At 37.5% G+C, this 26,211-nt stretch overlaps 1 protein-coding gene across 2 annotated transcripts in view; it reads left to right on the top strand.

Annotated features, from left to right (window-relative positions):
- Positions 1 to 25,326, top strand: part of brpf3b (bromodomain and PHD finger containing, 3b) — a 74,996-nt gene extending 49,670 nt beyond the window's left edge. For both annotated transcript variants that reach the window (XM_051924407.1, XM_028796538.2), the window contains 5 exons: positions 9,872 to 9,965; positions 10,876 to 10,973; positions 23,705 to 23,802; positions 23,940 to 24,094; positions 24,336 to 25,326. In XM_051924407.1, coding sequence (XP_051780367.1) covers positions 9,872 to 9,965; positions 10,876 to 10,973; positions 23,705 to 23,802; positions 23,940 to 24,094; positions 24,336 to 24,519 — 629 coding nt within the window. In that variant the 3' untranslated portion in view covers positions 24,520 to 25,326. The remainder of the gene's footprint in view (positions 1 to 9,871; positions 9,966 to 10,875; positions 10,974 to 23,704; positions 23,803 to 23,939; positions 24,095 to 24,335) is intronic.
- The last annotated feature ends 885 nt before the right edge of the window (positions 25,327 to 26,211 follow it).

Here is a 26,211-nt window from a genome sequence, read left to right as displayed (position 1 = left end):
CTTCATGGTGATATATTTTTGAAGCATTTTGTCAACCTTCTGCCTTCCATGCTGTTTATTTCCAGCCCCACTAGCAGATCTTCAAACCGCTCGTCTTTGGTGACGTTTCTGATTTGTGGACCAAAATGCCTTCCTTTATCTTGGCATCAGTTAATCACGGAAACATCTGTCTTAGATATTAAAATCTTTCACCATCCTTGTTCATTTCTTTCACAAAACTTTCATCAGTTCATTTTTATATGAAGAAGAGGCCAAGATATATCTTTGTTGGGATTGAAAAGTGGTTTATATGTCATGTTTTCTATTCTGGAACTAAATGCTTATGAAGTGGCCAGTTCTTTTTAACTCTTTTAGGGCTGAGGTCAACTATTGTCAAAAGGAGGAGTTGACAATGGTAATCAACTGTAAACTGTGACAAAACCAACCATTACATTGGACTCTCGTTGATAGAAGGAAAGTTAGATTTGACCGAGATTCCCTGCGCTCACGTGAGTAGCAAGACGCACACAATGGCAAAAATGGCACTGACATCTGGCGAGAAATCAAAGCGAATGTGAAAAGCAAACTGCCCCGTGGACAACGTCTTGTCTGTTATCTCTGAACTGGACTATGACTTGTCGGACTCCGATTTTGATACAAGCGATTGAAAACAAACGTGAGGTTTCAGCTTCAGCTGATCGGTCCCCTGCTAGCCGAGGTACTGACAATGTTCGCCAGGGTGGACTGCCACTTAACAATGATAAGAGGTAGAAACCAGATTGTGATGCACTGTGACCGTGACCAACGCTGCTGCTGTCCCAGCCATGTGAAGACAGCCTGGCAACAAGCCTGCCACTCATTCTTGGCAAACTGCCAGCCACAGCATGCAGCAATAGATGTTTTATGTTGGTTTCTGTGTGAAACCATCCTTTTTTTGGAAAAAATATTCAGCCCTCAAAGAGTTAATGTAGTGAGGCCCTTTAGCATAGTTGTCTCATTCACAAATGAAATGACAGCACTTTGTATAAATGAGCTGCTTTTATACCACCACAGATATTGCATTGTATATGCACACTAATGAATGCAATTTTTTTTTTTGTTTGTTTGTTTTTTTGTGTAATCCACAACAAATTTCATAAGATACACACAAAAGTGTTCAGGAAGCAAAATCTTTGTTGTCCAGTTTTATATTCTCTTTTTATTTTACTTTTGAATTCTTAATCTAGTAGGCAAAAATTCTGTTACACCTAACAAGAAGACCTCCTAATTCAAATCCTCGGTCTTCCTTATCTTTAGGAATAATGCGTTCCTGAAAATCCTCTTTGTAACGCGAACTGTTGTAATTCAAAAATGAATTCACTGTTAATTTCAATGGTAAATGCATTCCTAAATCCCAAATTGAGAACTATGTCTTTGTAAATAACAGTGAAATCAATTAAAATTAGCACAGTTACTTCAGTAGATAACAGAGTAGTTATCAAAGCATCAGTATCACACTCGCCAATCAAACAGAAAACAAAGAGAGGACATTGGGGTGGTGGTGGCACCATGGCTCATGATTGTACCAGTGAATGAGAGGATGATGGAGAAGAAACAGATGAAGTGGAAAAGATCTTCTGACTTCATTTCTGGATCGTCCACATCTTCTGCTTCTTTGTCTGTGTTGCCCAAATGAATAAAATGCTGTGCAGTATCTGTGCCCAAATGAGAATAGTATACTGCACTATACATACTTGCGCAAAAGCTGCACCAAAAACATAACATGACATTAAAATGCCACATTGATTCTCATAACCTCGAAGAAAATTTCTTGTAACTTAATAAAGGTATTAAAGTCCTGGTAAACTTGAAACCTTGTAGCTTGAACTGTTACATCTGGGATGATACCTGTATTAGTACTTGACCTAAATTAGGCTCTGAATTGGGTCTTTCAGAAGTCAGTCCAGAATGCACATGGCAAACATTAGCTCTGCTGCAGAGATTCCGAAATCTAAATAGTATACATTGCAAAAAATGTACTTGTTCTCCACATGTCTATTTTTTCTTACCACCACCGATATTGACACAATGTGCTTTCTAATGTTTTATTTAATTCAGTTAAGTTTATTTTTATATAGTGACTGCTGAGTGCGGGGGCAAAGCGCACTGACAAGTTCTCGGGTAAAATGCAAACCTTCCAAGTTACAGTAAAAGCTTGATTATCTGTGACTCGATTAACCGTCAGTCTCTTAACTGTCAGGACCAAAAAAAAAGCGCACACCAGTTCCTACCTATTATTGTATTACTTCTGCCATACGGTATGCTGCACGCTCTGCACATTGGAACAACTCTCCCTTCTTCTAGGGCATAGTGTTCTTCCCCAGCACTACGTGTCAGGCTGCATTTTGAAATCACAGTGTCAGTTACGTACCTTCAATTTTAATAGCATTTTGTAGTTTTGTCTTTTTTTTATAATTAATCTGCTATACATTGTTATGGCTTATAACCTAAGCATGTGGTATTGAAAATGTCACAGAAAACTGAAAATATTAGTTTACAAAATGGCAAAAGAGCTTCAAGTATTGTTTCAGTTTATGGAGTAGAAAGAACAGCAGTGAACAATATAAAGCGTGATGCTGACAAAATTAAAAAATGTGTTAAAAGTGGAAACCACTGACGGTAACGTTAATGTGTTCATGTTCTCCTTTATTGTAATTATCTTTTTAAAGTCTGTTATGTTTTGTTAATATATTGTGATGTGCAGGCAGCTTGTGATGCACTGTTGGGGAGCAGAAAGTGTGTAATAAATGCTGTAAGCAATGGGAATGGGTGAATGGCTTCTGTTCTTTAAGGCCCAGACGTGTCTGTTAGGAGATGAGTTCACAGGAGAAGTCAGGAGAAAAAGGAAGCTGCTGAGGAAAGTTTTGAGTAGAGAGTCAGGAGACAATAAGCAGGAGTGTTTGCAGTATAGAGAAAAAAGGGAACGTGAGTGGCAGATAAACTGATTGGTTGGGAAAGCTTTCTTTTATTGATTTGGAGGTGTGCTTCGTAACTCAGATAATGGAGTATAAGACAGGGCACCGTTTGTTACGAAATGAAGACTCTTAACGTAAAACTCCAGTACCTCCGAGTTGTGTTTCCTTATTACACTGTTCATTACAATATTATATGAATTAATTCTGTTAGTAATGTATATTTTGTTTTGTAAATAAATATAACTATTTTATAAATATAACTACTATTTTTTTAAAGTAGCTGTTCTGTTATCCATCTTTTATCTGTCATGGCCTCTGTCCCAATCCCTGATGGATAATCAAGGTTTTACTGTATACTGTATGTTACATAATGAGTACACCTAAAGACACAGATTTGTTGAAACAGACAAGAAAACAAAGCAGTTTGACTGTAAATAACATAAATGGAAACCAATCATATCTATCCATTTAATAATTTTATAACTGTGCCAATTGACAGTAGAGGAGGGTAAAACAGTCAATACGTCTGGGGTGTCTACAGTCAGTTATAACAAAAATGTGAATGGTGGTGATATTAATAATGTAATTTGTTTGTGTCTAAGGACTCTTTTCTCATAGTGCTTATTTCAAGCATAACATACATATGTAGGATTGACACTTGCTTAAGATGGGATGGAGTCTGGAATCTGTTTTTTCATATAACCTCTTTGACGAGCAATCATCATCATGATGGTCTGTGGTGCTTTTCCAAATTAAGAAAAAAAAAAAGTATGCTGTCTTAGGAGCCGCAAGCTCTGAGAGTGCCTGTATTTGTCGTATTTATTCAGTATCTCCTGTTCTAAAGCCAAAATATTGCTGTTTTACTGATGCCTATGTTGAATGTAATTTTTTTTGGGAGATATAATTTTTATTTTTCAAAGCTTTTATAGTTTTCCCAGTCATTTTCCTCTAAGACAGGTTGTAATCTAAATAATCAACATAGACCTCATAATTTTTTGATTTGATACATGGTTTCTCTATTTGGTCCAATATAGTAATTTGCACCAAATCCCTTTCCCTTGTGACAGCCTTTGTCTCTAAGGACAGAACTACCCATTTTCGTTGCTGCTTCTCAGCCTCACTCGTCAAACTGACCATTCTTATAGTGGAAGTATTTTGTTGGGAAATTGTGGCAGTGGATTGGCTGGGTTTGAGATTCCAGCCTAGCTGTTTTGGACCATTGGTTTCTTGATGTGATTTATCATTCATTTTCATTCATCCATTGCACACCATGCAAAGTTATGAGTCATTAGCATTATAGCTGTAAACCTCGTTCATGCAAGAAAACACTACCATGCTGCTGTTGCTACTGTATAATGTTGGACAACAGAATATTCTTAAAAGACAATTTTCTTATTTTCAGACGCTTAACTGATTATTTTTTTTTTTGATATGTTTTGCCTGTTTTAAATTTTTTCTCTTTAACCCTCGCAACTGGATAGACAAACAGATACATAGACGCATATCATTTTTTTTAAGGTGGATAAGCTAATTTTCGTCTGTCCGGCAGCTGGTCTGTGTTGGACGTATTCAGTACTATTGTTTTCATTGCACCATCTTTTGGAATGTATTTTGTAATGTATGTAGTAGTTAAACTGCATTGCCTTTTTCATTTCAATAGATTGTGCATCACAAACATTAGTACTGCTTTTACGAATCCCATACCAAATGGCATATAACAGACAAAGCAACTGGATGCCCACACATGTACACAGAAATTTGTGCTTTTGGCAAGGAGAATTATTGTCACCTGTACAGAGTGCAGTGAAATTCTTAGCTTTCATGTGCTAATTCTTATGCATACTTACTACTCGTGGTGCCAGAGTGTGAAAACTACCTTTCCTTGAAACTTCTTTCTTGACATAAAAAGTACCTTATTTGATGTGGTTTTCTTTTAAAGCTGTGCAGTCACATTAGATGTTTGTAATTGGTCTCTGATTGCATTGCATACCATAGTCTCCACCACAGAGAATTATAATTAGACTTATGTCTCCAGCAAAATAAAGTCAAATTCACACACTTTGTAATTGTCATTGCATTAGGGATGTCATATGAACTGGTACATAGGTACTCGACACTGAAGTTCCGAAAACGTAACCGCACCAGCTATTCTGTAGTATCAGTACTCATTCATACTTATTCAGTGTGTTGATATACTACATCAACACATGTCAAGAGGAGTAAACGCAAAAGTCATCTTTGGAAAAGCTCTGTGTTTGAGCCGGGACAATTTCATCCAATGATTGCAGGAATCATCTTATAAAAAAAACCAAAAAAAAACACAGGCTATCATTACCAATACTTTTACCCCATTATGGAACTAGTTCAGAAAATAGGGTTGTGCAGGCTTTGAGAATGCTATGAAGTGAATGATCAGATGCAAGTTTTAATCGTTCAGCTTGTAGTGTCACAAAGTTGTAAGAGGAGACAAAATAATGGAAAAATTAATCTCTTTTTAATACCATCTATTGAGTAAGTCTACTGACGCGCATCCATTCGTCCATTTTCTAACTTGCTTTTATAATTCAGGATTAGGAGCTAACCTTGCATCCATTCACTGTTGTGCGTATAGGATTGTGAACACTGACAGTACTAACACCAGTTGTAGCAAGTGAAAATCTAGGGAAGTTTCAGACAAAGCGGCAGTTTGGCTTGTCTACACTCGTGATGAAATAAGCTGCTCCATTTGTTAATACCAAAATAAAATTATTTACTGCTTCAAAGCACCAAGCACTCCGATTATGCCAGTTAGAAGTACAGGTAAGATGGCACACTTCATTGCTAAATACAAATATGCAAAAGGTAAATCTGTGTCAAAGTAATGTTTATTAGTATAACCCCTAAAATGTAATGAGCATAGTGAAAGCACATATGTAATGTATTTGAAAGGTATGATGGTAAATGTAATACAGTGTGCCAGTTACACTGCAGGTCTAGTTAATATTCTACTTCTGTATTAGTGCACAGGCTAATGGAATAACAGTCTTATCAGTCATATAAGATACTGTGAAACCAGCACAACAAAGGGTGTTTCACAGGAGTTCTGAAACAGTGGATTAATGTGAAACTAATATGATTTCATGCAGGAAATTTAAAGTTTGGACAAATGTGAAAAAAAAATTAGGACAGAATCAGAAAATTAAAGTAGAGGATTTTGTTACATTTGAAAACTGAATAAATTTAATTCATCTGTTAAACTAACTTAAGAGGATTATTTTTTTTACCAGCTATTGCAGCAAATATAAATGTTATAAATTTTACCATAGCAAATTTGACAAATGTTCTGTAACAACCGGAATTGTAAAAGCATGTCGTTGCATAAACAGCTTTAAAGAGTTTAAATTAAAATATTCTGAATTATCTTGGAATTCATTAATTGAGCAGTACTGAAATAATAATGTTTGAATTTTTATTTTATTGATTCAAAGCAATATTTTTCAGTACTGGAGAGAAAATAACAAATAATAAATCTGGAATGTGCACATTCTAAAATACAGTATGTTGTTGATGATAATACCGTTCTTTATAAGCCCTGTACTGAAACTCCCCCAAGATTATAGGTGTATTACAATTTAAAATTTAAGCCCAGCATTTGTATTTTGATATTTATGAATGCCAATAGTAGTTTGTTTAAATGAGAGTTGAGTAACTGCTTGATGGATATACCTCTACTGTTAGCATTTATATATTTTATATTTTATTACAGAAAAAGGTACAAAACTATTCACTTGAATAATGGAGGCACTTTTGATAAAAACTGTTGAATGGGATTTCTGTTTTTGCTGTGGTATCAAATAGGCACTGAATATTGTGACATTTCCCTGATATTTGTATCAAATACAAACATTCTGGTATTGTGATATTCCCTCATTGTATATTTTGTTCATATTGTAGAGAAAAGCCAAGCAAAATGACACCTTTTATTGGCTAACTAGAAAGATTACAATATGCAAGCTTTTGAGGCAACTCAGGCCCCTTCTTCAGGCAAGATGTAATCCTGCCTGAAGAAGGGGCCTGAGTTGCCTCGAAAGCTTGCATATTGTAATCTTTCTAGTTAGCCAATAAAAGGTGTCATTTTGCTTGGCTTTTCTCTACATTCATAATGGCTAACACGGTACAGCACCCTAGTACTACTTGTTCATATTGCAAAGATAATTTTAGGCACAAAAAAAAACCCCAACATTACCGCATTTCTCTTTTCTTTGAACTAATGTCAAAGGATGGCTAGACGTGTTGAATGAAAGCATAAGCATTTACATGTTAATGTACGGAGTGGGCTGGAAATCAGAAAGACACTGAAATCCTTTTGAAAACCGATAAATACCCCCTCACAAGTCAAGTCAATGTTATGAAATCTCAGTTACATATTATATTGTTTTCTTCCTTCATGTACTCGTGTGAATCACACATATGTTTCCTGTTCAATTCTGGTCACATTATTGGTTTCAAAAGAGTCTTCTATACCAATCAGCCACAACATTAAAACCACTGACAGGTGAAGTGAATAACATTGATTATCTTGTTACAGTGCCACCTGTCAAAAAGGATGGGATATATTAGGCAGCAAGTGAACAGTTGGTTCTTGAAGGAGATGTACAGTATTGGAAGTAGGAAAAACAGGGCGGTTTAAGAATCTTAGCGACTTTGACATGGGCAGTATTTTGATGGCTAGATGACTGTGTTGGACCTTCTACAAGATGGTAGGTCTTGTGTGGTGTTTGTGGTATGCAGTGGATAGCACCGAACAAAAGTGGTCCAAGGAAGGTCAACCAGTGAACTGGCAAAAGGGTCATGGGTGCCCAAGGCTCATTGATGCATATGGGGAGTGAAGCCTAACTGGTCCAATCCCACAGAACAGTTACTGTAGCATGAATTGGTAGAACAAAAATTTAACAGTGGCCATCAGAGAAAGGTATCGGAACACACAGTGCAATTAAGCTAGCTGCATATGGGGCTGCATAGCCACAGACCGGTTAGAGTGCCCATACTGACCCCTGGCCTCTGTCTAAAGTGGCACCAATGGGCATGTGAGCATTAGAATGGGACCATGGAGCAGTGGAATAAGGTGGCCTGGTCTCATATATTGGGTTTTCATTTAGATCATGTCGCTAGCTGGATGCGTGTGCGTCATTTACCTGGGGAAGAGATGGCAACTGGATGCACTAAGGGAAAAAGACAAGCCGGTGTAAGGCAGTGTAATGCTCAGGACAATGTTCTGCTTGGAAACATTAGGTTCTGTGTTTCATGTGGATGATTCTTGGATACATACCGCCTACCTAAAGAAGGTTTCACATCAAATGCACTACTTCATGGCAACAATTTTCCCTGATGGCAGCAGCCTCTTTGTGCTGCACTGCAAAAATTGTTCAGGAATGGTTTGAGGAACATGACAATTCAAGGTGTTGATTTGGCCTCCAAATTCCCCCAATCTCAATCCAATCCAATCTTTAGGATGTTCTGGAAAAACAAGTCTGACCCATGGAGGCTGTACCTCGCAACTTGCTGGACTTCAAGGGTCTGCTGGTAATGTTGCAATGTCAGATACCACAGGATACCGTCAGAGGTCTTGTGGAGTGCATGCCTCAATGTGTCAGAGCTGTTTTGGCAAGCAGGACCTGCAGAATATTAGGCAGATAATTATAATGTTGTGGCTTATCAGTATATGTTGGCATGGTGGTTGTTTGGATTTTGTCCTTGTGTATTTCTCCAGGTTCTTTTCTCACATCCGAAGATTTGCATGATGGGTTGTCTTGTGGTTTTTACATTGGCTCCTTATGAGTGTTAAGGTGTGTTTAACTGGGCCCAACAATTGACTTGTACCCAAACCAGGATTAGTTTGGTCTTTCACCCAACACCTCCAGGATAGTCTGTGGCCCCCAAAGCCCTCAGCAGCCTGTAATAGATTAAGTTGGTTCAAGAATTTTATTTTTCTGTTGCTTTTAACTCTCATCTTTCCATATAGTGATGCAGATTTGCGACAGAATTATTAGGACTTTAGCTGCAATGGTGGTGTGCTTTCATTTCATTATTTATTTAAATTAGCCAGTTTTTGCCATTTTTACAGTTAAACATGTTTTACATTATTAGATGCTTACTCATGCTTTCTGTTTTCTGTCTGAGTTTTAAAATGTTAAACCTTAAAATGTTTATTGTAGTCTTGAGTTTGTGGCAGCTAAACCGGTCCAAATTGTCTGTTAGCATTTAAAAGTGAAGTTCTAATAATTTCTGCTCCATTAATCGTGGTGACCATATTTTACATCATATAAACCTCATTATAAGGCAAATGTTTGACATTGTTGAAGTGGTTTATGATGCTGCTTCAGATGACTGGGATCAAATCTTAACCCAGTTGCTATCAGCGTGGAGTTTATAAAGGTTTTTCTCTGTGTATTATCGTTTAACACTTAAATCACAAAGATGGGTGTTATGCTGCTTCACAAGTTTAAATTCATATGGCATAAACGATTGTATCTTTAAGTGAATATGCCCTGTAGTGGCCTAATGTCACAACTAGGGCTGTTTCTTACTTTGCACCTGATGATTCTGGACTAGGTTCCAGCTCCTCATAATCCTTAAATGTATAAATAGATTTAGAAAATTAATGGATACATAGGATTGAGAATTAATAATGTATAAAACATTTTATCTTTTTCAACAGAGTAAAAATTTAAACAAGTAGGAAATTTGTCAGAATTCAAGTTGGAAAAAGGCATAAAACTAAACTGTATATTGCGTTAAATGGCTTCTAAAAGAGAAATGTGCATTATTAAAAACCTGCTGCCTTTGTAGACCTAATGAAATCAAGGCTGAAATGCATTGTTCACATATCTGTTCAACTGTTTCTATCTTTTTCATTCCCTCTACTTAGTTTTTTTTTTTTTTTTCTTTTCTCCATGTAGGAATGACTAATGGCTATGGGAAGCACACAGAGAGTGGTTCAGACTCTGAATGCAGTTCTTCAGCAGCTTGCCACACTTTGTTTGAGAAAGAAAGGTGAAAAGTCTGTTTGTACCAACTTGCTTAACTTGTTTGTTAATGAGACCTTTTTTAGGTTGGAATGAATCCAATCCATCATTCCACCTTTGTAACATGTTCAATTTTTTATGTTTTAATACTTTATTTAATGTTGAAATTTTTTTTAACAATTAAAAGCAAAACTTTAAGTCATAATTAGCAAGAAAATATATATTGTTCTAACTGAGTTCTGGACTATGCTGTTAGAACATACCTTCTATGAAATGAAACAAAAGCCTTAATCAGTCGTCTTAGTCTGTTTGGGTTGCTACTGGTAACATGTAACTCATCATTACTTGCTTCATGGTGGAGTGGTTAGCAAATAAACCACTCCCTCGCCACTAGGTTCCTCTGGGCGAGGATGATAAGTTGACACTCATTTAAGCTAATCAACATTAAAAGAAATAGTGAAAGAAAATGATGAGCTGAAGTAGAGCCTTGTATACTATGCAACGTATGATTACATTTATCAGAATCGCCTGTAATTCTAAATAGCAAAAAATGCATTGTTCTTTCTTGCCTAGCTGTTAGCATATTGCAGACAGAATCTTGTGTTTTTAAATCCCTCACTTAATATATCATTTTGGAGTTCATGGGAGCTTGTGGGTGTCAATTATTTCCAAAAAAAAAAACTTGTTGGCAAAACATATGAAAGAAATCAGTATAATGCTAATCTGACATTATTCCTTTGTTTTAACTAGATGTAGATCAGTAAGTACCTATGTCTCCTATGTTGGTAATGCTACAAAGATGTTAACTTTAATAGCATGAAGGCCAAAAATCATTTATTTCTGAAAATTGTCAGTGACAATTGAGGCATTTTAAAAAGAAAACCTTTCCATTACCTCATTATAACACCTGATGAAAATTTAATTTATGTCTTCAACAGTGATGCCTCAGTGCCCAAGCGCAGTCGTGGTAAACCAGCACTTTCACGGGTTCCTTTCTTAGATGGTGTCAATGGAGACTCGGAATTTACCCCATCAGGTAAAGTCAGATCTAGACTTGCTTAAATTTGAGACTGTTTCCAGAGGCAAAAACATAATCCTTGAGCTTCAGGAGTGGACTTTTTTTTTTTTTTTTTTGGAAGGACCCTCTTAATAGAAATCACACTCAATGCTTGCTTCAGTAATAGCCCTCACTCAACAAAGCCTCCCAAAATAATGATTCCACTATAATGGTAATGTGGTTCTCTTTCTGACATAACACATTACCCAGAAACTGACATTTTCAGCTCATTTGCCCATAATGTTTTGTGCTTTTTGGGGGGCCTACAGGTGCATTCACAAGTAAGGAAGACCTGTCTTCTTACTAGTGGATAGTCAAACAGCGGATTCTAATTATCTCTTTTTGCTTGGTCCAGATTGTGGTAGCTGGCATGTTTTGTTTATCTTACACAACAAATATAAAAAAGAAATACCAACTTTGGTTTCCTCTTTTCTGTCAGATCCCTTGTATCAATACAACTCAGGAAAATGCCTAACGAAATTCACTCTGAAAAATACAAATTAATTAAAAGAAGTAGAATGGAAGGAATATGTTAACAATATTTTAATTTTTGTGGCTGGTAAACTTTTTTTCTTATGTTTGACATTGTTTTTTATATTCTGGTTAAACAAGTCCAAAGCTTTCTTAAATAAGAATTTTATTACAGATTTCAGTCAAAAAGTAGAGGAGCCAAAATATTGCACTCTTAAATTTTGATAAGCAAAATCATTTTAGTATGTGTTTTGAAACAGATTTATTAAAATAAAATATTACATTTTTTACATTTTACATGAGTATAAAATATAGCTTGGCAGCTGTGCTTTTATTCTGGATCACATTTTTTTTATATTTATAGAGTATAGTTCATGGATTTTTATCAGGTCATTATTGAACATCGAATACAGAGTATAGTGAATTTCCTAATTGTATGTGCTATAACACATCAAAACTTGGGCACCATTAGTGGTGAGTGTAACTACTTTAGCTTGAAACTTCTTTCTTTGTTATCTCATATAACTTACTACTTGTATTTAAGGTCACCTATCAAATATCATCAGGAATGTTGTTAGGATTACTTTCTGAAAACCTGTATGAAAGCCAGAAAACAATACATAATACATGCTGCATTCTTCATCCCTCTTGCACACGGTCAGCAAAGGCTGCATTTGTGTACTGGTGTACAACAGGTATCATTGCCATCATTCTTGTTCCTTTTTGGTCACCCAACACCATTATACGAAGAAGCAGAGGATTCGGAACAGATCCCTGATTCAGTCCTACCTTCACTTGAAAACATCCACCATACCCATCTGTTGATCTTAGCACCATTTTTGCATTCTCATACACTGATATTACCACAGATGCCATGTATTACTCCACCACTAACTTGCTTAATGCCCACCTCCTCATCTCTCACACCTTCCTGTCGAACTACTTTTCCAGATGTACAAATGCATAATTCAACTTCTTTCCCTCTGGTCGATGTTTTTCCTGAATTTGTTAGACAGAAAACATTGTATCTTTTACCTTCCCAGGCATGAAATCAAACTACATTTCGTTGCACCTAACCCGATTCTTTTCTTTTCTTTAGTACTCTTTTAACCACCTTGATTGCACTCTGCAAAAGCTTAGCTGTGCATTATGATTGACACTACAATGGATTACCTATTCCTTTGTATACTCGAATAAGCAAACTTCTTTCCAATCTTCAGGTATCCTTCCTTCATGCAAAATCAAGAAGCACAAGTTTGTCACCCTTTCAACTCAAAGGCACTCTGTTTAACATTCATATGATAGTCCGGTTGTGTTTAATGCTTTACCTGTCTTCATCTTTTTCAGCCCTTTTGCAACCACTTCTTATAAAAACTTTAAGCACAGGCCTTCTATTTTAGCATTCATTCTTTGGTCAACTATATTTTTAACTATGCTTAAGCTTAGTGGGTATTGGGTGAAAGTTATCTTAATCAGGGCACCAACACAAAACTGCTTTGTATACCATACAAAAATAGGAAGTATAGGGATTCCATCTGGAATCCGATACTATAAAGTGATACTGTTGTCATTAAATTATAGTTATGTGTTAATAGTTCATCGACCAATATAAATAGTCTGTTTAACACAATTGCTTAGGATTGCAGGCATCCAGAGCCTTCTGCTGCAGGGTCAGGTCACAGCAGTAGTCCTGTCAAGAATCACAAGTTTGCCCTTGTAAATGCTTCAATTGCAGAACATGTTTACCATGTACACAGTGTCCTTTTTTGAAATATGCATACGTGAGTGCACAGCGTTGCACTGAAGCACTCACTACGCTTTGCAATATTAGTATGAAGGTCACTTTTGATAGATGGCAGGATAGTATATATAAAATGAACATACAGATGTGGCTAAAAATATTGATACCCTTTAATAATAATAATAATAATAATAAAAAAAAAAAAAAAAACTCTTTTCTCTGAGCTAAGCTAAAACTGACAAATGTATTCAGAGTCCATAATTCTTTGTCACATTTAATAGAACAGAAACATTTGTATTTCATTTAACCAAATATTTAAAAAAACTAAACAAATGTAAATTACATTGATTAAACTATTGGTCCTTTTAACATACTGTTTCATAGCACACAGCCTTTGGAGACAATGACTTTTATCAAAGCTCTAAGTAAGATTTCTACATTTGCTGACTGGTCGTTTGGCCCACTCTTTTTCAGTTCAGGTGCACTTACAGCATTTTCAACTGTTGTTTATTGATCATTCAGATCAGGCCTTTTCAGAATGGTCCAGTGTTTTCTTCTCCTACATTTTTGGGTGCTTTTTAGATGTAGATTTAGGGTCATTATCCAGCTGGTGAAGCCCTGACCTATGCCTGAGGCACAGCTTTCCAATATTAGGCTATATGTTTTGTTCCAAAATGCCCTGGGGCCTCATGTATAAACGGTGCGTACGCACAGTATTGTTGCGTACGAACGTTTCCACGCTCAAATTGTGATGTATAAAACCTAAACTTGGCATAAAGCCACGCACATTTCCACGGTACCTCATACCCTGGCGTACGCAATTTCTCTGCTCGGTTTTGCAGACTGGCGGCATCCAGCGTCAAAGCAGTTCTACTGTTCCTGTGTAGTCACCCTTTCTTTCTTAGATCCACATTCCTGACGCAGCTTTATAAATACACTGAAACAAACTGCATATTGTTTATTAGTGTAATGCATCTGATTGTAATTAACCTGCAGCAATATAATGGTCCACGGAATAGCCATAGTATTCCAAATACCAGAACTGCTTTAGCGTTGTTACTCTCACTGCATCTTCTTCTTTCAGCTGCTCCCGTTAAGGATTGCCACAGCAGATCATCTTTTTCCATATTACTCTCACTGCACCACTCGGAGTATTTATATCACTGTATCTGAGTGGGGAATCACAGCAGCAGCTGATTGGAAAGAGAATTATCGGTATACAGCATGAAGCAGATGCTGCCTCAGCCACGGCAAAACGCTTCAAAGACTTTCCTGTACGGACTTCGCGGTTTAGAGAAAATTTCATCCCAAGAACTATAAACGCACTCAATCAGTCCATCAAGTGCTCCTTGTAGAACTGTTTACTTATAAGTGCAATCACCTCACTGTAAACTTGCACTACAGTTATAATATTGCACAACCTGCGCCACTTTATAAAGCGCGTATTTACATATGATGGCGATATCATTTTTAAGATGAAATGCAGCAAAATATGGTGATTATATTACACAGATAAAACTTTAACTTCATTTAAATAATCTGTATTGTTAATAATTAAACATGTGAGGACACTGTGCCGCAGCGTTAGCTAGTTCATGGATTGTTCCTGCATTGCATTGTATTATTGCTGGCGCTGACACGACACTGGAAGGATAGACGGATAGAATAATTAAACATGTACTACAAAGATATTTCAATGTTCCTTAAAAGTTTTGAAGAATCAGCGTTCTAAGCTTACAAATGGCTTCACGTCTATTACAGAGCTGATTGTGTGGCGATTGGGTATTTGGAGAAAGAAAAGTAAGGACAGGAATTGGAAGTTAGTATGTTTGAAAGAGACAGTACTGCTGTGATAAATTATTTCATCGAAGGTCGCGCATGGCGCAGCAAGCCTCTTGCGTGAGACACGACCAATCACTGCGCCACCGTGTTCCCATGTTTAATAACATGCTTTCATTCCTATCATCATGAAAAAGATATCACGTATACATCTCGGTATTTTAATTATTCAGAGAGCTGTAATATCACGAATGTAATGGATTATGTGTCCTGTCAGAGAAAGAGAAAGCCCGTTTAAGGAGCAGATAGTGATTCACACACAGAGCACATAGAAGTGCTACTTTAGTTACAATGGGATTTTGAGTAACTAGTAAATTAAATGATTTTAAGATGAAGTTTATGATGTTCTGCTTTAATGGCAAAATAAACTACGTGATTAAAATGGAAATTTCGAGATTAAAGTTGACATTTCGTGCTTTTTTCCCCACTGTTTCCCTTTTTTTTTTTTGACTGTACCCTAATAAGCTTTCATAAGACACTCAGACGGTGGGCTACGACTCATCTTTTCACGGTGACTTTGATATGTGACTTCTTTTTTATTTCGGGCACTGTGCGACTTTGTGAACTTGAGCTTTCGAGTTTCTCTGACACTCTGTCACTCGATCAACTTCCTTTTGTTGATTACACCACTGTTTAAACCAACAAAAAGTACGTTTTTCCTTTGCCTCCACTTGGTATTTGCTGAAATTCTTATATTTTCCCATGTGCTTTTCCCATTGTCTTTTCAGAGAAAGGCTATTTATATTGATTTGCATATTCAAAGAGGCGTAATTCTGGGAGGAGTTGGGGCGGGACAGAAGGTGCGTGCACGTGCATTACTTTTCATGCTGATCGGATTTATGTAGCGAAAGAACATGGAAGTTTGCGTACGTCCAGATTCCTGCATCTGGATTTTTCTGTGCGTATGCACATTCCCGCTTTTGTGCTTACGTCATGTTATAGTGCAAGTTCTACACACGGCATTGTGCATGAGACCCCTGATGACCATCTGATTTTATTGTTGCCTGTACAAATTCAAAGAGGCAGCAAATCACTGAGCCTCCTCCTCGTTTGACCTTAGGGATGGTGTTCTTTTCTTTACAAGCTTAATTTTTTCTTCTTCTTTTTTTTTTTTTTTTATTTTTTTTTTTTACTGTGAATGCAGAATTAGTATGATTTACCAGAAAGTTCTCATTTTGTTTTGTTATTCTCTCACAAGGACTGTTTCTTGACAATATGCAATGTTGGAAGCACCAGAGCTTGCTCATGTTTCTCCCATAGAAGTGCGTTCTTTCTGGGTCATTTACCATGAAGCCTATTTTCATTTAGACAGACACAGATGGTGCAGCTTGAAACTGTTGCTCCTTAAGCTTGAAGAGCAGCTCTGAGTATTTTGAAGTTTAGATCTTGGACAGAAGCTCCCCTCAAACTCTGTGAGTTGGTCTTCAGGTAGCATTAGCGTTTCCCTGAATGCAGCACAGAAAACAAGCCATTGTTGCAACGGTCGATTTTACTGATAATATTCTTTGCCCTGGTCTGACATTGCTTGCCTTGTCTTGGAATTTATAGAGTGCACACTCAGTGATTTGTTCAGCTGTCTGTGCCTTGCGGTCCTGCTGGGTGCTGTTTTCCAAATCGGGTGGTAATACTTCCTGTCAGGATACTTTCAATTGTGGATTTATAAGACTTCTTTGTTGTATTTTTTCGTTGACCATACATGGCTGATAATGTCTGCCTTGACTCTTCAAACAGCTCTCTGCTTTTCCTTCTCTTTCCCATGTTTAATGCGACACAAAACAATTGAGTTATTTTCTCCACATAAACTGGCCGAATGAGTGACTACAAGATGGAAGACATCTGTGATAATCATTAAAACACAGGAGTCTGCCTGAAGGATCACTATGAGGCAATTGTTATAACTTATAAACAGGTTCTGATAATTTTGTCTCAGCCATTTTGGAATGTCGTTATAGAATAAGAAAGAATTTAGTTCTTTTCATAACATTTTGTATATTTTTCCACTGCAAATGGAGAAATGCATGTACGGAAGACAAAGGATCTTTTAATTTCAATACTTTCTAGGAAGAACAGTGTATTACCGAGATATATATATCTTATATATAATATACAGGGTAGGATTCAAAAGTAATGAGCCTTTGTTCAAAAAGACAAATTTATTGAGCAAATCGGTACAACTAATTAATAGTCTTCAAAATAGGCACCTCCTGCATCAATACACTTTTGTAGGCGGCATTTCCATGACTCGAAGGCGTCCACGTAGGCCTGTTCCGGGATGGCTGCAAGGGCTGCCTTGACATTTGCTTGGATGTCCTCGATCGAGTCGAAGCGTTTTCCTTTCAGTGCTGATTTTAAGTGCGGAAACAAGAAGTCAGAAGGCGACACGTCCAGACTGTAGGGAGGCTGGGGGACAACTGGAACGTTCACCCGGGCCAGGTAGGCGCTCACGCGACGCTTCTTTTCAGCCTTTTCAGGACTTCCAAGTAGTAAGCAGCATTCACGGTCTGTCCTTGTGGGACAAACTCGTACTGGATGATCCCCTTCACTCCAAAGAAGGCAATGAGCATGGTCTTCGTCTTCAACGCGTACCGTTACTCTAACGAACTTTCCATTCCACCGTGTAACGCACAGGGGTTCCCGTCAAGGACGATCCTACCGCTCCGAGCTTTCGTTGTGAAGCCAACACCCACCGTCGCCGTCGCTGGCAAGTGGGGCGCGTGGCGAGGTACGTTCGCGTCAGAACAAAATGAGGCTCATTACTTTTGAATCCTACCCTGTATATATATCATATACTTAACACTGTATACAACATATTTGGAATTATTTGACTTTTCTTTAAATGCACCTTGGGGCTGTGACAATAAAGTGCTTCCATTTGTATATATATATAATTTTTTTTTTTTTTTTGACCATGAAGTACAATTTAATAAAAGCTCTGTCTATCAAAAGTGAGAGTGAATAGTAGCTGCATAGATGGGTATCAGTTTCATTGAAACTGTGATTTATTTATTTATACATCACAGCTTGAATGTACAGTATAAAGTAACAAGGCAATTTGATGACTGGAGATTTAGAGTAACCTTCCCCATGGATCATCATCTAGCTAAGCTGGCACTCTTTTTAATTTAATAACTGCCATATTACCAATTAAAACTATAAAATGACATTAAAAACTCAGAATCAATGTCTCCATGATGGGACAGTTAACTTTGTGAGCTGGAATGTTAAAGGCCTGAATCACGAATTAAAGAGAAAGAAAGTATGCTCTCACCTAACAGGCTTAAACGCTAAAATAGTATTTTTACAGGAGACCTACTTACTAACCAAGGATCAGTTCAGATTACAAAAAGACTGGACTGGCCAAATGTTCCATTCTAGCTTTATAAAGAAAACTAGAGGGGTGGGAATTCTAATACATAGAACAGTTCCATTTGTAGCATCAGATGTAGTGTCGGACCCTGAAGGGAGATATGTGATGGCCATGGGCAACTTATATAACAGTAAAATGATTTTGATAAATGTTTATGCACCCAATGTTGATGATAAGGAATTCATGCAAAATCTATTTGCATCCATTCCCAATGTGAACACTCATAAAATTATAATGGCTGGGGACTTTAATTGTGTTTTAAATCCACTCTTAGATAGGACTCCTGTGACAGTGGGGACGACATCTAATACTGCAAAGATAATTACACAGTTTTTGAATGATCACAACTTATCAGACCCCTGGAGGTTTCTTAACCCAAACTCAAGAACATATTCGTTCTACTCACCAGTGCATTATAGCTACTCAAGAACTGATTATTTTTTTATAGATAATAATTTCTTGCCTACAATTAAATCATGCAAATATGACACAATTGTTATCTCTGACCATGCCCCTCTAGTCTTGGAGCTAAAATCAATAAGCCTCTCACACTCACCTCGCAGATGGCGTCTTAACCCTCTTTTATTGGCAGACGAGAACTGCACAGAATTTATATCCAAACAAATCAGTTTCTTCCTAGAGACAAACACGTCCACAGAGGTTTCTGCAGGAACACTCTGGGAAACTCTAAAGGCCTTCTTAAGAGGACAGATTATTTCATATCTTTCCCACAGAAATAAATTAGAAACCAAGAAAGTGTCAGAGCCAAGAAATTAAATTACTAGAATAGATGAAGAACAAGCCAGGCGTCCAAATGAAGTTCTCCACAGGAAAAGGCAGGCCCTACATACAGAACTTAACATCTTAACAACCAAAGAAACTGAACAACTTATTTAGAAGTCTAGACAGCATTACTATGAACACGGAGAAAAAGCTAATAAGCTTTTAGCTCAACAAATTCATAAACAAGAAGTTCACAATGCAATACCAGTAATCACCAACAAGAATGGAGAAGAAATCATCGACCATAATAAAATAATGCACACATTTAGAGATTACTATAAGTCTTTATATTCCACTGAGCCCAAAGAAGACAACACACAATCTAATGCATTTCTGGATACTTCACAGATACCACAAATAGATGCTTTAAGTGCTGAGGAACTGGATAAACCTCTAATGCTAACAGAATTACTAGACGCTATAAAGTCACAACAAAGCGGGAAATCATCAGGCCCTGATGGTTACCCCGTAGAATTTTATAAGAAATTCTCCACTCAGCTAGCTCCCCTCTTATTGGCAACATTTACAGAAGCTAGAGACAACCAAATACTACCTCAAACATTTCGACAAGCATTAATCACTGTCTTTCCTAAACAAAATAAGGACTTGTTACAATGTGCATCATACAGACCAATTTCACTCCTGAATAATGATGTTAAGATACTCTCAAAAATCCTAGCTAGAAGGATGGAGAAAGTGCTGCCCTCGGTAATATCACAAGATCAAACTGGATTTATTAAAGGCCGACACCTATCTTCAAATCTCCGACGCTTGTTTAACTCTTTTAGGGCGGATGTCGACTTTTGTCGACAGGAGGGGTTGAAGGCGAATGTCGACAAAAGTCGACATCCAGGGATAAAGGGCGACAATCAGCTGTTAATGGCGACAAATCTCACTGTCACGTCACAGGCATTCCCTCTGTGCTTGGAGGAATGCTAGACTCGTTGACTCGGCAAATAAACATTGCGTGTGCGTGAGTTGCGAAATGTAAACAATGGCAAGATGGCACCGACATGTGAAAAGGCAGCGAAGCAAGTGCAGAAAAGAAAACACTTGGCAGACGTTGTGTTGCGCATTACCGCGGAGTCGGACTCTTGGTTTTTCAGAATCGGACTTTATTGGCAGTGATCAGGAGATCGAGCAAGAGAGTTAGAAGCAGGCATCAACTGATCAGACACCAGCCGATGCCGCGCGAGCGGATCTGCTGCCAGTTGAGTGCCTTCGCGCAGCCGATGCATCTACGGCAAGGTTCGCATGGGATAAATACACATACATTGATCCGTTGAGAGCCGATATGGCTACCGGAGTTTACAAGACGGCATGGCTTGCTTTTGGACACGACAGATCACCAGCTGCTGTACTTCAGGTTGCTCTCTCCTGATGCTGCTTTTCAGCTACTGTCAGACGAGACAAACAGGTAGGCAGAGATTTTTTTTGAATCGCGGGCTGCGTTTGCATCGCATTCTCGTTATTCAAAGTGGAAACCCACAACGAAAGACGAGATGAAGCGCGCTGTGGCATTACAAATAGAGATGGGACAGAACTGGTGAGATAACTTCAGGGAGCATTGGTCCAAACGTGTTTTGTCCCCTGGTGGCTTAGGTACGTGCTGCTGCAAAGTTTTATTCACTTCTGTAATAAACAGAAGCAAATCCCATGGGGTGAGCCAGGCTATAATGCCATACATAAAGTTCATAAAGTTTCAGAAGATGAAAAGAGGTGACAATACGGTTTTCATGCAGGCAGAAAACTTGGTGGCAGTGGCATGGCACGATGGCAAATGGGCGACTTGTCTCTCTACAGTACACACTAACAATATATGTTAGAAAATGCAGCAACAGACAATTGAAAAATAGGCATCAAAACAACACATAGAGAATTCAGGCTCATACAACATGCAAGACAGTAACATTTGTCAAAAGTAAATATTTTTTGTTGATTTGATATGTTAAACAATTGCTTTGTGTTCTTTTTTAAAAAATGTTAGTTTTTGGAAAAATATTCAGCCCTGGGAGAAAAGAAACAAAAAAAAAATTAGCCCTAAAAGAGTTAATGTTATATATTCACCAGCAAAATCAAACACCCCAGAGATATTACTATCATTAGACGCAGAAAAAGCATTTGATATGATTGAATGTAATTACCTTTTCACTGCATTGGAGAAATTTGGGTTTGCCCCGAATATTTGTGCTTGGATCAAACTACTGTATACCAATCCAGAAGCTTCAGTTTGTATTAATAACATTTGCTCAGACTACTTTAAACTAGAACGTGGTACCAGACAAGGATGTCCCTTGTCGCCACTGTTGTTTGCAATCGCTATTGAACCACTGGCGGTTCACTGCTGAAATTCTTATCAGATAAAGGGGATTGTCAGAGAAGGACTGGAACAGAAAATTTCTCTATATGCAGATGATATGGTCTTATATATATCAGACCCAGAAAACACTGTCCCCGCTGTTTTAACAGCACTAACAGAATTTCAAAAGATATCTGGTCTTAGAATTAATCTGAATAAAAGTATACTCTTCCAGTGAATTCACAAGCATATAATATTGGATTAGACACCCTACCTTTTACCATAGCAGATCAGTTTAAATATCTAGGGGTAAATATCACAAGTAAACATAAAGCTCTTTATCAACAAAATTTTGCCGTCTGTATGGAAAAAATTAAGCAAGACTTGCATAGATGGTCAACCCTTCATCTCACTCTAGCCGGAAGAATTAACATTGTTAAGATGAATATCCTTCCTAAACTTCTCTTTTTATTTCAAAACATTCCAATATATATCAATAAATCGTTTTTTAAACAGTTAGATTCAATAATAACCTCATTCATTTGGAACTCAAAACACCCAAAGAGCGACCCTACAAAGACCTCAGGCAGAAGGTGGCATGGCTTTACCTAATTTTCAGTTTTATTACTGGGCAGCAAACATACAAGCCATAAAAACCTGGACACAAATAAATGAACATACACAGGCTTGGTCCGCAATAGAAGTAAAATCCTGTAGTACTTCTTTATATTCCCTGCTCTGCTCTCCAATAAATGAAAGTTATCGCAAATATACTAAAAACCCAATTGTGCTTTACTCACTCAGAATATGGAACCAAATTAGAAAGCATTTTAAGATGGAAAATCTTTTATCAGTGGCACCTCTGCAAGAGAACCACCTCTTTCAACCTTCGCAAGTATATCCAGTTTTTAATACCTGGAAAAGTTTTGGGATTAAAATGCTCAGAGATCTTTATATAGACAACATATTTACATCTTTTGAACAATTATGTTCAAAATTCAACCTCCCAGCTACACATTTCTTTTACTATCTTCAAATTAGAAATTTTGTTAAACAGAAATTGCCCGATTTCCCCCACCTTGCACCCTCCACAATGCTGGAAAAAATACTGCTCAATTTCGAGGAAACAAACACTATTTCCGCAATATATAAAATCTTATTAGAGTCCCTACCTTTCAAAGATCCAAGAGGATATTGGGAAGAAGATCTCTTAATCAATATATCAGAAAAGGAGTGGAAGGTAGCAAAGCAGAGAATTCACTCGAGTTCTATATGCACAAAGCATAGAATTATTCAACTAAAAATTATATATCGAGCCCATCTGTCTCGCTTAAAACTGTCCAAAATGTTTCCAGGGCAGGATCCAACCTGCGAGCGCTGCAACCAAGCTCCTGCCTCACTGGGTCACATGTTTTGGACCTGCACCAAACTAACATCATTTTGGACAAAAATTTTTAAGTGCCTCTCAGACAGCCTTGGTATCACAATCCCTCCTAACCCATTAACAGCTGTGTTCGGTGTTCTTCCAGATGGACTTCAATTGGAGAAGGACAAGCAAACGGTGATTGCATTCACTACACTCTTGGCACGCAGACTTATTTTGTTAAATTGGAAGAATCCTAATTCTCCTCTTATAAGTCAGTGGGAAACCGATGTTTTATATTATTTGAAATTGGAAAAAATCAAATTTTCAGTTAGAGGATCTGTACAAAATTTTTTCAAAACATGGCAGGATTTAATCAGTATTATTTTAGAATAAGAGAAATAACTATTATTGCATTTAACTCCCTTCTCCATCTCTTATTTACATAGATATTTACTTCTCCCTTTCTTTTGTTTAATGTTGCCTTATTAAAAAGCCTAAAGCAATTTTCCTTTAGCTAAGCTCTCCTTCTCAGGGGTGGGGTTTGATTAGTCTTCAAATTTGTTGGGTTATAAATCGATCTGTTTGTATGGAATGATTACAATGAAAATTAATAAAATAAAAATATTAATAATCAGTGTTGTAACTTGCATCATTTGAGAGTGCAGCATAATTGTGCAGTGCTTGATGTTTTCAGTTTTTATGCTGGTAATAGCTATGGTTGGTCATGAACATATTCTGGGGTAAGAATGTGTGCGTGGAAGTTTACATGAACATTTGATTTAGTAAACCATCATATATGAAAGGTATTGTGATAATTGTGGTAAATATCTTCTCATTTGGACAGGCAGAAATATTCTGATGCCTTTTGAGAACAGTGCAGAACTGGAGCCTTTAGACTTGGTTTGGGCAAAGTGCCGTGGTTACCCATCCTACCCTGCACTGGTGAGCTGGATTCAGACATTTTTCTTGTATAGACAGTGTACGTTTGTGAAATGTTATTGTGTACAAGTTCTATTGTGTGTTATTAATGTCTAAAAGAGATGTTTTAACTGACCATTTCTAAATTGCCCTTGTATCAGATCATTGATCCAGAGATGCCAAGGGAGGGGCTGCTTCACAATGGGGTTCCCATTCCTGTCCCACCACTGGATGTATTGAAACTGGGCGATCAGATGCAGGTTGAAGCTGGAGAAAAGCTCTACCTCGTGCTCTTTTTTGATAATAAACGGACATGGTGAGTGCACTGCAATGAACTGCATGTAAAAAAAAAAAATGGAGTGTGGGGGAAATCTCTGTATCTGTACTGTTCAAGTGTGCTGGTTCCCCTTGCAGCATGTGTAGTTACAAAGTTCAGCATACTGCATAAATAGAGACTTTAATGCTAATTTGATCATGTAGCTTTCTAGAACTAGTTTCTTTTTCGTACCTGTTAGGTTCTAATTTAATTGTGGGTTTTGCTTTGCATTCCTCTCCAGGCAGTGGCTTCCTCGTGACAAGGTCCTACCGCTGGGTGTTGATGACACAGTGGACAAACTGCGAATGATGGAGGGCCGCAAGACCAGCATACGTAAATCTGTTCAAGTTGCGTATGACCGGGCCATGATGCACCTGAGCCGTGTGCGAGGGGACCATGCATTTGTCACCTCAAACTACCTGTAGACTTTGTTAAAAGGAGGGTGCTGTTGGCTTTTTTTTCTTAATGGACAAAAAGAAAAAAAATCAGCAAGATGTCACGAATTTAATTTTTTTAATGCTTTTTTTGTGTTCCAAATTCATTTTTAAATACTTTTTTTCATATATTTCTAAAGGAAAGAATCCTCACTGCCATTTGTAATAATAGCTTTTTACTTTTACAAATTGACAAACCACTTGTACATGAAGCATATACATCATGACTCCTGTGTTTGTAAATGGGGCAAGGATGGGAGGGATAAGGGAATACATCACTGTGGGGAAAAAGACCTGTACATAGGTGTAAAATACCACGATAAATTATTGCTGGCTGCAGCACTCATTTAAATCTCTGTGGTGGTAAATGTTTTTTAATTTTTTAATTAAATACTCATAGTAATTTATTTAAGAGAAATGTATGGAAGAAACCCTGCGGTTTGACAATTGTAAGAATTAGATGAGCTATTTAAAAGAAAAGAGTAAGAAATCAAGCAGTGGGCTTTGTGACTTGTGTATAATGTTGTAATATTAAGGTTTTAAAATACACTTTATTACATTTTATTTCATTTTTAATGTTATTGAGCTATTATTGCTATGGGACCTAAATGTTGCTGTTAGTCCACTGTAAAGCACAGAATGTTGTATTTATTGTAGAAAGTGTTCATTTGCTTTCTAGATCTGTTTATAAGATGGCTATGAGAGACTATACGCTTGTACAAAGTGCAGATTTTACCTACTATAACCTTACTGTCTGAAATTATATTTTCTCTCTTGAGAAATAAATGTTCTAATGTAGTTGTTCTGCTTTTGTTGGAGTTTAGTTGGGTAAAATTCACTTCAGTTAATTTTTACTGTAACCACCAGCTGATGCCACTAAGCTCCAAACCTCAGACACAGCAATGCCCAGCCCACTTTTGGGTTCTAATAAATAATTTATTGAAACATGGTGCATCTCCAATAATCACCCTTCCAAAGATTAGCCAAAGTACACGATAAGTAAACAAATTCTTCCTCCTCTCGTCCTCCTGTTCAGTATTGCCCGCTGTCTTCTGACTCTGACTTCTTGATGTAAGGCAACAGGCTCCCTTTTAAGCTGGACCCAGAAATGCTTCCGATGCTATTCCGTGTCTCCCAGGAAGTATTTCTGGGCCATAAAGAAAAAGTAGAAGGTCCTAGACCAACAGCGCCCTCTATCGGCCCCTGACAGGGCTGCACTTCCAGATTTCAACTCCCAACCACCCCTGCAGATTTCTCAATTGGGCTGCCACACAAGGACCCTTGCCACTTGGCGTATATGAGATGAAACTGTATGCTTTCGCTGGTCCATCCACTATATTACACTGACTGGGCATAAAGTTATGTTTTAGTCCCACCGGCCTGTCCATCTGTCATTTCACTCTGGCCTCCTGTTTGGGTAATAAACCATCCTCCCTCCTGGTCGGGATAATGATAATACTTAAATACATTTAAATTGCACTTTTCTCCCTACTCAAAAGCCTGTTTTCCTCCTGCATTACCAAGTTGTTCTTGAAAGGCAGACACAGAGTGCTAACCTGAATTTATACATTTACTGTAAACGTTAAGGACTACTCCACCCAAAGATGATTTTTTTTTAATATGCTACTTAAACCCCATGTAGTTTGAAGTGATGACTGAGAAAAAAATTCAGTGTCATGTTTT

The sequence above is a fragment of the Erpetoichthys calabaricus genome, chromosome 3 (assembly GCF_900747795.2).
Source record: "Erpetoichthys calabaricus chromosome 3, fErpCal1.3, whole genome shotgun sequence".
NCBI classification, from domain to species: Eukaryota; Metazoa; Chordata; class Cladistia; order Polypteriformes; family Polypteridae; genus Erpetoichthys; species Erpetoichthys calabaricus.
This window is presented reverse-complemented; position numbering and strand designations above follow the sequence as displayed.